Source organism: Plecotus auritus (genome assembly GCF_963455305.1).
Source record: "Plecotus auritus genome assembly, chromosome: 2".
Lineage (NCBI taxonomy): Eukaryota > Metazoa > Chordata > Mammalia > Chiroptera > Vespertilionidae > Plecotus > Plecotus auritus.
In genome coordinates, this window is record NC_137771.1 from 172,372,298 (window position 1) to 172,386,160 (window position 13,863).

A 13,863-nucleotide genomic window follows, 5' to 3' on the forward strand; every position below is an offset into this window, starting at 1 on the left:
GTTTCTGACTCTCTATCCATCTTCCTTCCTCTCTGTAAAAAATCAATAAAAATATATATTAAAAAAAAAAGACATGGTTATTACATTCACAGATACATAGAATTGCACTAACATACACAGTTGTGTATATATAGTGACATGGCCCTAGCCAGTTTGGCTCAGTGGATAGAGTGTGGGCCTGCAGACCGAAGGGTCTGGGGTTTGAGTCCAGTCAAGAGCACATACCTCGGTTGCAGCGTCCTCCCCAGCCAGGGCCCTGGTCAGGGCTTGTGCAGGAGGCAACCAATCGATGTGTTTCTCTTACATTGATATTTCTCTCTGTTGCCTGAAATACCAACAAGAAAAAGAAAATTCCATAATACCAAGATTCAGAAACAATCACTATAATTTTGAACAGTCTTCCCCCCTCCATGGATATATACATAACTCATAAAAATAGGATATTTTATAAAATGTTTTGTATGAAACCTGCTCTTTTATACTGAGCACTAACTATACTATCAACATGTTTGCTCACTTAGACTTGCCCTTCTCCTATTATAGGAAGCTAGATCTACTGGTAAGAATGGAAGGTGCATGGCCAGAATCCCCACTTTTGATAGGCATTACCAAACCATCCTCCACAAGTTGTGCTGGATTATTTTCCCACCAATGTTTGAGAATACACGTTTCCCTTCACTATCATCAGTTGTGGTTTTTTAAATCTCTGTCAATTGGAATGGAAAAAAAGGTAATCTCATAGTGTTTTAATCTGGATTTGTTTTTATATCTTGCACCTTACCACCTTCTTAGACAACCGTTTCCTCTTTGACTAGCTTTGGCTTCTCCATATATTGAACTGACTCTGTCTCCAGAAAAATTGCAATTACTTTTGGCCCATCTTTGGACAAATGTAACCATGTAAGGATTGTATTCAGAATACAAGGATATTGGTCTATAAGTGTATTTTTCTGGAATGTCTTTGCCAGGTCTTGATATTCAGATAATACTGGCCTCAAAAATGAGTTTAGAAGTGTTACCTTTGTCACTATTCTCTAACAAAGTTTGTGTAAGATTAGTGGGTTTTTTCCCTCCTCAAATTTCTGCTAGAAATCATCAGTGAAACAATCTGGGCCTGAAACTTCTTTTGTGGAGAAATTCTTTAAAAAGATATAGGCCTGTTCAGATTTTCTGTTTCATTTTGTGTCAGTTTTGGTAAAGTTCTATTTTTCAGGACTTTGTCCATTTCATCTAAGTTGTCAAATTTCTTTGGCATAAAGTTGTTCATTACATTCTCTATTATCTATTTAATGTATGTAGGATCTGTAGTCTTAACTCCTTTTTATTTCTGATATTTGTGTTCTGTAATTTATGTTCCCTTCCTTTACTCTTGGTCCATTAAGCTAGAACTTAACAATTCTATTCGTCATTTTACAAATAACTTTTGGCTTTGGTAATTTTCTCTCTGCTTTGTTTGCTTTCTCTATATTAATTTGTTTTCTATTTTCTGCTCATCTTGGGTTTACTTCTTTCTTTAGTTTCTTGAGGCAGTACCTTGGATCATTGATGTTAAACTTTTCTTCTCTTTAAATATAAGAATTTAAAGGTATAAGAAGTGCTTTAGCTATTCTTATATCTACAAATTTTGATATGATGCTTTACATTATTTAAAAATATTTTCTAATTTCTCTTGTGATTTCTTTAACTATGGATTGTATAAAGATGTGGTAATTTCCAAATACTTAGTTTTCCTAGATATTTTATTGTTGATTTCTAATTTAATTATGTTTGGGTTTGGTTGGTTGGAGTATCATCCCATACACCAAAAAGATTCCAGGTTTGATTCCTGGTCAGGGCACATAAATAGGTTATGGGAGAAATCAAGATGTTGGCATAGGTAAGCACCTAAACTGCTGCCTCGCACAACAATTTCAAAACTACATCTAAAAGACCGAATGGACACCATCCAGAACCACAGGAAAGCTGGCTGAGTGGAAATTTTACAACTAGAAGGAAAGAGAAAAGCTCACAGAGAATTGGAGGTACGGCAAAGGGTCTTTGTGTGCACAGAGAGGAAGGGTGGCTGAGAGCCTGGCTGACTTTCTCTGGCAGGAGGGGGAAGGAAGCCCCCGACTGCACTGAACCCTAGTTCTGACTGCACTGAACCCCATTCCGGGTGAAACCCCGTGGACCCAGGCTCATACAGGGGGAGTCTGGACTGTCAGGTAGAGAGAAAGGCAACCGGAGACTCGGAGACCCGGGGGAGACCCGGGGGAGCCCAGGCGGGCAGGGGTCTGGAGGAGCGCACGCCAGTGTGCACAAAGGCTGCGGAGGTTGCCACAGGCTTTCCCTAGCAGAAGGGAGTCGGAAGCTCCTGACTGCACTGAACCCCAGTTCTGACAGCACTGAACCCCAGTTCCAGGCGAGCCCCTGGGGACCCACGCTCTTATGGGGGGGATCTGGACTCTCGGGCGGAGGCTCAGGAGCCAGGGAAGGCAGAGGTCTGGAGGCGTGCGTGCCAGTGTGCACAAAGACTGTGGAGGTTGCCACAGGCTTTCCCTAGTGGGAGTCGGAAGCTCCTGACTGCACTGAGCCCAAGTTCTGACTGCACTGAACCCCAGTTCCAGGCGAGCCCCTGGGGACCCACGCTCTTGCGGGGGGAATCTGGACTCTTGGGCGGAGACTTGGGAGCTAGGGAAGACAGAGGTCTGGAGGCGTGCACGTGCAAGGGCAAGGCAGATGGGAAGCCAAGACTGTCTGCTCCGCCTTGAGACTCCACCCCATCCAAGCTGAGCCCAGAGGCTTTTGCAATTTGGCAAGTCTAATCCTATAAGGTTGTCTCTAGCACCGAACTTCTCCCAGTGTAGACACAGCTAATCCTTACAGCCAACTGGCCTGGAGGTCAATTCCTCCCAGTGATACCAACAACAATCAAGACTTAACTACAACAAGGCTGTACACACAGTCCACAAAGGGGTGCACCAAGAGTATCCACCTCAGGTTAACTGGGGAGGCCGACCCACTGGGCCATATAGGAAACCTAGCACACAAAGCTACCCTACCAACTCAGGGAAGCAGTGAAAATGTGGCGACAAAGAAACAGATCACAAATGAAAGAAATGGAGGAAAACAAACGACTGGATATAGAATTCAAAACCATGGTTATTAGGCTTTTCAAGAATATCCTAGAAAAGGCCAATAAATATAACGAGACCCTTGAAGATATGACAAAGGACCAACTAGAAATTAAACATACACTGACTGAAATAAAAAATATTATACAGAGACCCAACAACAAACTAGAGGAACACAAGAATCAAGTCAAAGAACTGAAATACAAAGAAGCAAAAAACACTCAACCAAAAAAGCAAAAAGAAAAAAAAATCCAAAAAGTTGAAGATAGTTTAAGAAGACTCTGGGACAACTTCAAGTGTACCAACATCAGAATTATGGGGGTGCCAGAAGAAGAGAGAGAGCAAGATACTGAAAACCTATTTGAAGAAATAATGACTGAAAACTTCCCCCACCTGGTGAAAGAAATAGACTTACAAGTCCAGGAAGAGCACAGAACCCCAAACAAAAGGAACCCAAAGAGGACCACACCAAGACACATCATAATTAAAATGCCAAGAGCAAAAGACAAAGAGAGAATATTAAAAGCAGCAAGAGAAAAACAGTTAATTACTTACAAGGGAGCACCCATATGATTGTCAGCTGATTTCTCAACAGAAACTATGCAGGCCAGACGGGAGTGGCAAGAAATTTTCAAAGTGATGAATAGCAAGAACCTACAACCAAGATTACTCTACCCAGCAAAGCTATCATTCAGAATTGAAGGGCAGATAAAGAGCTTCACAGATAAGAAAAAGCTAAAGGAGTTCATCACCACCAAACCAGTAATATATGAAATGCTGAAAGGTATTCTTAAAGAAGAGGAAGAAGAAAAAAGTAAAGATAAATATTATGAACAACAAATACATATTTATCAACAAGAGAACCTAAAAATCAAGTGAATTAAAAACCTGAGGAATGTTGGAGAGTGGGAATTTTTGCTCATTCCAGAGAGACCGTGGACTATGCCCCAGATGGAGTTGTCAGTGCTGACACCAGGCCAGGCCTTGAGATACGGTCCCGTGGCCCCTTCCCAGCACATAGGCCTTCTTTCATAGATCACTGTCAGCTTTCTGAAGAACAGGATGACCCTGTGAATAACATGGTCGTCAGTGGCATGATCCTGATGTTGCTTAGGAAAAACTGTTTTGTCTTGGGTTACTTGCTCTGCAAAAACAGGATGTGGTTAATGTGCTTAAAAGTGGTCCTGCACAAAGGGTCGGGGCTGCTCTCTGGACTCCCTGCGTGGAGAAAGGCAGAGCAGTCGCTTTGCCAGCTGGCCTGCTAATAAAGGCTCCCTAAATTTTAATTTGGTCTGGACTCCAGTGGTCGTTCACTCGCGCTCGCTCCACAACAAGGAACAGAATAATCTGGTGAATATAATAGAATCAGGGGCATAGAAAGGGAGTGGACTGATAATTCTCAGGGGGAAAGGGTTGTGGGGGGTTCAGGAAGAGATTGGACAAAAATCATACACCTATGGATGAGGACAGTGGGGGGGAGGTAAGGGCATAAGGTGGGGTGGGAACCAGATGGAGGGGAGCTAGGGGGGAAAAAGGAGAAACAATTGTAATAATCTGAATAAAGATTTATTTAAAAAAAATAGGCTGTGGGTTTGATCCCCAATTGGGGTGCTTAAGGAGGCAACCAATCTTTCTCTCTAAAATCAATAAACATATCCTCAGCTGAGAATCTATATATATAAAAGCCTAAGCAACCGTTACAACTGAACAATCGGAACGACCGGTTGACCATTCGCTATAAAGCTCACTGACCACCAGGGGGCAGACGCTCAATGCAGGAGCTGCCCCCTGGTGGTCAATGTGCTCCCACAGCGGGAGCAATGCTCAGCTAGAAGCCAGGCTCATGGCTGGTGAGTGTAGCGGTGGTGGCGGGAGCCTCTCCCGCCTCCGTGGCAGTGCTAAGGAGCGCCAAGTGGTGCTGAGTGGCAAGTGGCGAGCGCCCACGCCAAGCCAGGTGGCACTGGGCCCAGCTCAGGCTCCTCCCCAGCCGCCTGCCGCTTTGCACACTGTGGGAATCGGGCTGAAACTAGCAGTCCAACATCCCCTGAGTGGTCCTGGATTGTGAGAAGGCACAGTCCAGGCTGAGGGACCCCAACCAGTGCATGAATCTGTGCACTGGGCCTCTAGTTAAAAATAATAAATTTATTGAGACCTGTTTTATGGCCCAGCAAGTGTCTAAGTTGGTGAATATATCATGTATCCTAGAAAAGACTGTATTCTGCAGTTATAGGATATACACTGAGTGGCCAGATTATTATGATCTCTGATTGCATAATAATCTGGCCACTCAGTGTATATCCTATATAATAAAAGGCTAATATGCAAATTGTCCCCTTGACCAGGAGTTCGACCAGCAGGCAGGCTGGCCAACTGCCCATGTCCCCTCCCCCTGGCCAGGCTGGTCGGACCCCACCTATGCATGAATTCATGTACCGGGCCTCTAATATATATCTACACTAATAAAAGAGAAACATGCAAATTGACCATACCTCTGCTATGCCCACAAGCCACGCCCACCAGCCAATCAGGAGCGAGTATGCAAATTAACCCAACCAAGATGTTGGCGGCCACAGAGCTGGAGCGAGCAGGAGGCTTGGGTTGCCCCGGCAATGGAGGAAGCCAAGCTTCCCGCCCACCCTGGCCGGCCCTGGCCTCCGCTCAAGGCTACAAAGTTTCAATTATAGAAGATATGTTTGTTTCCAGCCAGCCCTGGCCTCCTCTCAAGGAGGCGTTGAAAAAAAAAAAGGAGGGGCTGGGAGCTTGGGTCGCCGGGGCGGGGGAGGGGGGGTGATCAGGCCAGGATGAGATGGCAGTTGTGGGTGATCAGGCTGTGGGGGGGGGGGGCTGTTGGTGGTAAGCAGACCAGCAGGGGGGCCAGTTGGGGGTCAGTTGGAGGTGATCAGGACAGCGGGAGGGGGGGGACAGTTTGGAGAGAGCAGGCCAGCAGGGGGGCAGTTGGGGGTGAGCAGGCCAGTGGGGAGGGAAGGTGGGGCGAAGCCAGCAGGGGGGGCAGTTGGGGGTGATCAGGCTGGTGGGGGGGGCATTTGGGGGTGAGCAGGCCGGCAGAGGGGGGCAGTTGGGGGCGAGCAGGCTGGAAGGCAGAGTGGTTAGGGGCCATCAGGCAGGCAGGCAGGTGAGCGGCTGGAGCCAGCAGTCCCGGATTGAGAGGGATGTCCGACTGCCGGTTTAGGCCCGATCCCTGTAAACTGGTGGTAGGACATCTTTTGAGGGGTCCCAGATTGGAGAGGGTGCAGGCCGGGCTGAGGAACACCACCCCCGCCCCCCGTGCACCAATTTCATGCACTGGGCCATATATATATATATATGTGTGTGTGTGTGTGTGTGTATCTACACTAATAAAAGAGAAACACACACACACACACACACACACTGAGTGGCCAGATTATTATGCGTTCAGAGATAATAATCTGGCCACTCAGTGTAGTGTTCTATACATAAGAATTAGGTCAAGGTGATTGATAGTGTTGTTCAGATCATGTAGCTTTGCTGACTTTTTTGTCTAATTGTCCAATCAGTTACTGTGAGAAGGGTGTTAAATTCCCAACTATAATTGTGGAATTGTCTATTTCTCCTTTTATTATGTCAATCAAAAGGCATAAGGTTGCTTCATGTATTTTGAAGCTATGTATTAGGTATATACACATTTATCATTGTTGTCTTTTTTTGGCTTTAAATTTTTATTTTTAATTGAATTAGGATGATATTAATAAAATTATATGGGTTTCAGGTATACAATTCTATAATACCTCATCTGTATATTATATTGTGTGTTCACCACCCCAAGTCAAGTCTCTTTTAATCACCACTTCTCTCTCATGCCCTCTTCTACCTCTCCCACTCCCTTTTTGTTATGTCTTTCTAATTAATCAACATTTTTATCATCATGAAGTGTTTCTTTATGTCTGCTAATACTCTGTCTTCACAACTATTTTGCCTGATATTAATATGGCCACACCAGGTATAAATTGGTGTGATAATGACTTTTCTAACTATTTTACCTTTTCATTGACATCTATAGAACAACAAAGGACTTTCTAAATACTAGAAATAATTTTAAGTAAATAAATTTATATTAAATCTTCTTTGCACTGTGTTTATACTAGTTCTCTTTTCCCCTGACTTAGGTTTTTCCACGACCTCCTTCCCACACACTCATTAACCCCCTTCATTGAAGGCTGACTTTTCTCTGTTCTGGCACTTCTCATCTTGGTTACTATGTATCTTTCCTCTTCTAGGCCACTGAACTCAGAGTCCGTGCCTTAGTCCTTTGTGGCCCCAGTGCTTGGCACATATAGTAAGTGTTCAGCACAAGTCTGATGACTTAATGAATGATTAGGGGGTGTGGCAAAACAAGCAAACAAATAATAACAAACTGCATTTTTATTTCTTGAAGCCAGTCAGGCGAGAGTCAGGCTCCTGGCCTTCTGCCCACTGTAGCTCTTATTATACCAACCAGGCCAAAGGAAAGCCTTTGCCCCTCCATGCTCTGCAGGTATCTTCTCCTACCTGAACTCTCCCCAAGTGCAGAGTGTAGGGAAGAATGGTTATTCGGGATAGTGGCCAGTGCTGCCTCCTCTGCATCCCTTCCCCTGTCCCAGGATGGGCCCTCCTCCTCTAGCCCCTTTCCTGTGGGCTTGGTCCTGTGAAGAGCCAGCTTGGTTCCTATGTGAACATCAATTCCTCAAGACAAAGGAGGCAGCACCCTTGGGAGAGGCAAGCAGCAGCCACCAAGTCCTTTTCTGCAGGGAGGCCCCTGATGATCAGTCAGAGCTGGTCTCTCTCCCAGGCCAGTGATAGCTCGGAGCAGCCCTCAGATAGGAAAAGTGCTGAAGCTGTCTTGGACTTCTTAACATACAATTCCTAGCAGCCAGAAGGAAAGTATACATTTAAAACATTAGCCCAGAGTTAATGGGGGGAAAAGGAGGACCTATGTAATATTTCAACAATAAAGATTAAAAGAAAAAAAAAAACTTTAGCCCAGCCCTAGCCAGTGTGGCTCAGTTGGTTGGGCGCTGTCCTGTGCACCAAATGGGGGCAGGTTTAATTCCCATCAGAGCACATACCCAGGTTGCAGGGTTGGTACTCCATCGATGTTTCTATTTCTCTCTCTCTCTCTCTCTCTCTCTCTCTCTCTCTCTCTCTCTCTCCTCTTTTCCTCTTTCTGGAGATACAAATATGTAGCAACTGCTACAAAGACTCATTTCCCTGGCCAAATATTGAAAAGGTGTAGTTAAAACAAAACAAAACACAAAAACAAACAGAAAAAGCTCTAGCTCTTGTCAGGTGGACAAACTGCAGCTTCTAGAAGTAGAATGTCAAGAGAGGGACAACAACAACAACAAAAAAACAAAGAGAGGGACAAGGTAAAACTATTACCCTAAAGCAGTGGTCGGCAAACCGCAGCTCACGAGCCACATGCGGCTCGCGAGCCACTGTTTGCTGCTCTGTTGACTAATGAGTTTGTCAACCACTGCCCTAAAGTAATATTTCACTCCTGTCCAAGAGTTCAGTCCAATAACATGGGGAGATTTCACTAATAAATGTACTGTTTTTCAGAAGAATTTTAAGCTCATTAAATTTACTCCTTTATCTAAGAGGTTCCTGAAGATTTAAAGAGAAAAATCAATGTCTTTCAAATGAACAGGGCAATAACTCCACTAAAATATGAAATTCCTATTTCTCTCCATTCATAAAACAGACAAAGGCATTTTGTTCTCTAGTTTTATTATTTTTCAATCTTCCCAACACATGAACTATAACTTGGTTTGAGATTTTTTTCAGTGCATTTCACAGCAAAAATGAACAAGGGAATCATTAAAATGGTTGTACATAAACCAATTATTTACAATTTGTCGAAAAAATTATTTTGCTGTTTTTGTCCTATTAACCCCTTCAATAAAACACAATTTATCAGAGCACAAAGCTTAAATTTCTAATGATGATGCAACAAATATAGCCACCTTCAATGGCTGGTGAATAACAGGTATATACCACACACACTGATTGGAAGACCACATCAGAAGAAACAGAATAAGGCACCACTCTTGGAAAATTAAGGTAGCTTGCAGTAACAAGTACTGAGCACCATAAGTAGGTACTCAATAAATACTTGAATGAATGATGAAAGCTATAATTAGCACTATCCTTTTAGTTGCCAGAAATTCTTTAACCTCAATAAAATACTTATTTTAAAAGATTTGTACCTGGATACAATTTCCTGATATCTTTTAATTTCGTGCTCTTTCTTCAGCATTTAAGTTTCCTTGAAAATAAAATAAAACCATACTGTACACGTTCTCAGTCACATATATAATTTCTGAATTACTGACAAATATGAACAGTTGTTTTAAATTTTGAGTGAACAGAGGTAAGATAAAGCATAATGATCCAGAGGGTAACACATAATACTGTATATTAACCTACAAGTTAAGGAAAAAGGAAAGGAAAAAAGTAACAGTTTTATTTCTTAATATTTGCTATGTTCTTTAATGCCTCAGTTCTTGAGAAAGGCCAGAATCTCATCATATAGACATGAACACATTTAAAAAATTGTCTCTCAAGTGAAATATTTAATAAAACTAGGTATTGAAAAATGTTCTGAAATTTTTCAAGTCAATGTTGTTTTCAAGTATATTAAAATGCTCAGAAGAAAAAGTTCTCCATGGTTATAATTTGAATCAAAAGAGAGTTCCGACAGAGGTGGATAATGCATAAGATCCTGACACAGCACACAGTCTCTTTGAAGGAATAGAATGCCTTGTTAGTACAACCTGGTTGATTTTTTAACACTGATTTCAGGCACAATGGCTGAATCCACTTCTGGGTCGTCTTTCTCCTCCTCTTGGTTTATGGGTAATGAATACTTAAGTTATTGATAGAAAGCAAAGCATAGACTCTGAAAGAGACTTCACTTTTCACTATAAAGAAATCAAAGTCATTGAGTTTTTCACTGTTGTGTTTATCTGCTGCCCCCATGCAAAAACAGGGGATTCAAATTTAGCTTTAGGAACAGGAAGTAGATAAAGATCAATCATCTAACAAGTCAGGTGAAAGGTTTTCAGATGATATTGCTCATGTCACATGGACAGGTTGGTGAGAGGTCCATAGTGCTTCTTCAACACTTTGGTCTCGCTGTAGTTCTATGGTGCCCTAATAGATACATTCATGTTTAGCTAGTTTCAGCCTGCAATCAGGAAATAGGTCACTCAGTGCAATAACTCCATTCTGGGTTTGGGTAAACAGAAGAATTTCATTTGGTCGAGTCTTAGTGTGTGTCACTCTGCTGGCTGTGTTGTTGGAATTATTTTCCAAAGAGGTTTGTGATAAATCCAGCCATCTCCCTGAAACAAGTAGAAGAATAAATTAAAGAACTATTCCTCTAATATTTTCAGAAGCAGTGACCAAAACTAGAAGCAACACCTTCATTGAAATCGCATTCTATTCTCACATTTAAAAACAAGAGTTTCTGTAAAGGAAAAAGAAAAATCTCTGTGGTTAATTATGACATAAAGCAATGCCTGTGGCTTAGCTAGGATTGGTTGAGAAATTCTGGTCTAGGAGGATCTAGTTTGTGCCCTACGAACACTTTCTTTTGCAGAAGTTATCTGTAGTAATTCTGCCAATTTTGCCAAAATGCTGCAGATTGAAGCTCACCCAGAGGGGCAGACAGCAGGTGGAGCATGAATAAAATGGTCATGAAAGTACTACCTGTTCTCTCCATCTCAGCTGGCATCTCTAGTATCTAAGTATTGTTTTCTAGTTCTTTCCTGACTCAACCCCATTAGTTTCCCCTTGTTCCTGTGAATAGAAGGATACCACAAGGAGATAAAGTCAGAGACTGAACTAAAGACAGGAGAAGACCAAGTGAGAAAAAGAGAGCTGTAGCAAATGCATGATACTAGTGGGGGGAGCTTGGCAGAATTGAGGTCCCAAAAGCTATGACTGGAGTTCAGTGTTTATGGGAGTAGACGTCAGCAGGATTTGAAACTCTGTCCTTAACCCCGACATCTCTTTCAATTTATTTATATTTTAAAAATATTTTTATATATTTATTCTACCTTGTTCCAAAAATGATTTAAGGCCACCAATTATTTGGCTTGTAGTGACAAGGACTCTCTCCTTGACTAAGTCTCATCTTGGCCTGCTGAGCCCAGTTTTAGCAAAAGCACATCCTGATAAACCAGTTTATCAAGAATCACCTCATTCGCCGAAACCGGTTTGGCTCAGTGGATAGAGCGTCGGCCTGCGGACTGAAGGGTCCCGGGTTCGATTCCGGTCAAGGGCATGTACCTTGGTTGCGGGCACATCCCCAGTGGGGGGTGTGCAGGAGGCAGCTGATCGATGTTTCTCTCTCATCGATGTTTCTAACTCTCTATCCCTCTCCCTTCCTCTCTGTGAAATATCAATAAAAAAAAAAGAAAAAACAAATCACCTCATTCTTTTTTTTTTTTTTTAAAGTAGAACATTTTTTTTAAAAATATTTTTATTGATTTCAGAGAGGAAGGGAGAGGGAGAGAGAGATTGAAACATCAATGATGAGAGAGAATCATTGATTGGCTGTCTCCTGCACGCCCCCCACAGCGGACTGAGCCCTCAACCTGGGCATGTGCCCTTGGCCAGAATCGAACCTGGGACCCTTTAGTCCATAGGTTGACGCTCTATTCACTGAGCCAAACCAGCTAGGGCAAATCACCTCATTCTTAATAGCCAATCAAACTCCTCTTCTCTCATCCTTAATATCTAATCAAGTGCCTCTTTTCCCTCCCCCATCCATCATACCCAAACAAGTTCCTCTTAGTAATTTTCCATCCACTTCCTCACCCTGCCCATTGGCTATAAATTCCCACTTGTTCTATATTCAGAGTTGAGTTCAATCTCTCTACTCTATTGCAATAGTCTTGAATAGAGTCTTCCTTGCCATTTTTAATGCATCAGAATAATTTTTCTTTAACAACAGCAGCCATTAGGTTGTTTATTACAGCAAATCACCTGGTTGTTAATTCACAGCACCTATACTTGTCTTTGAAAAAGACGTGGCTACCTAACTACATTACAGAAGGCTAGGTTTAGAAATTAAGACATGCCATCTGAACATCCATCTCATTTTACAGATGAAGAAACTGAGGCTCTGAGAAGTGAAATGGGTTGCCCGACTTTACCAAGGAAGGACAGAGTACTTTTCAGTGCACCTTCCATATATTTATCCACATTTTACAATGAGGAAACTGCGGTTCTAAGTGGTAAATCAACTACCCAAGGTGAGAGCTGGGGCTCACACTTTGTCCATCTGACTCCAATATGGTCTACTATACTATAACAGCTGTCCTGCTTACGTTTATATACAACTTAAGAAATGTTAAACATTCACTTGAGAGGACACAAGTAATAGATCCTGCTGGACATGTATAATAAAAGGGAATGGAAGACGTTATACATTAAATGTCAGTGAGAAATAGTCAGGAAAAGAAGGTGACTATAATTAAATGATTCATCTAGAACCACTTTAAGTTCCTCTATACTTTCTAAGGTTACTCTATCTTCCTCTTATACCAACTGACTCTATTATCAACTCCTCCCTGGTCTGTAACCAGTCTGAGAGCAACAATGAAAGTACAAAACAAGTAGAAAAGCCCTTGCTTCTCAGACTTTATGAAACGTCTAAATGGAGTGCTTAACGTTCCATTAGGACCACAGGGGGGACAAAATCAACTTTCAATAGCATATGATACTTCTTAGCAAAGGGCCATACACAATGACAATAGCTCCAAATCTGCTATGAACTGTGTAGTACCAACCAACTTCAGCTAGTTGCCACCCTCATCAGCCTCATTTGTACTCCACAGTGCTATTCAGATGTGATGGCACACATGGTCCAGCTGCACATAGGATGCAACCTGGCTGCTCCATGGACTTAGGGAATTAACATGTGACACAAATCGAACCTTTCTGCTGTATACTGTGCCATGGCACATCATTTAGGAAGCCCTGCTAATACCATACCACCCAAAGGGGCCCAAACCTGAGTCAGAATCTCTAATCTACAGTTCTATTACAGCAAGTTTCAACCTTTTTCATCTCATGGCACACACAAACGAATTACTAAAATTCTGCAGCACCAAAATATATTTCTTTGCCGATCTGACAAAAAACAAACAAACAAACAAAAACACCAGGTATAATTTTGATTGATTTACAATGATAATCATAGTAACTACCTACCCTTTTTTTTTAAAAAATATATTTTATTGATTTTTTACAGAGAGGAAGGGAGAGGGATAGAGAGTTAGAAACATCGATGAGAGAGAAACATCCATCAGCTGCCTCCTGCACACCCCCTACTGGGGATGTGCCCGCAACCAAGGTACGTGCCCTTGACCGGAATCGAACCTGGGACCCTTCAGTCCGCAGGCCGACGCTCTATCCACTAAGCCAAACCAGTTTCGGCACTACCTACCCTTTTTTGCTCCAAAGTGACTTTTTAAAAAAAATCAAGTACCTATGCTTGTATATAAATAGGATTTCTGGTACTAAGAATTAACCAATCAGAGGCAACCTTATTATGTGACATTACCAATAAGATGCAACTCTATTATATGACCTATATATTTATGTTTTAAGACACTGTTTGTGTTGGCTATTGTCATTATTTTAATTGACAATCTAAGGGAAAAAGAGGTCAGTGTCCCTGACTAAATAGGCAGGTACTGCATGTTTTATTTTTTTATTTATT

General features: G+C 42.2%; 1 protein-coding gene across 1 annotated transcript in view; it reads right to left on the reverse strand.

The window, feature by feature from the left end:
• Positions 1-8,855: 8,855 nt before the first annotated feature.
• The window catches only part of OSBPL11 (oxysterol binding protein like 11), a 93,501-nt gene continuing 88,493 nt past the window's right edge, over positions 8,856-13,863 (reverse strand). The window contains exon 13 of the mRNA XM_080656647.1: positions 8,856-10,474. Within this exon, the coding sequence (XP_080512773.1) occupies positions 10,409-10,474 (66 nt within the window). The 3' untranslated portion in view covers positions 8,856-10,408. The remainder of the gene's footprint in view (positions 10,475-13,863) is intronic.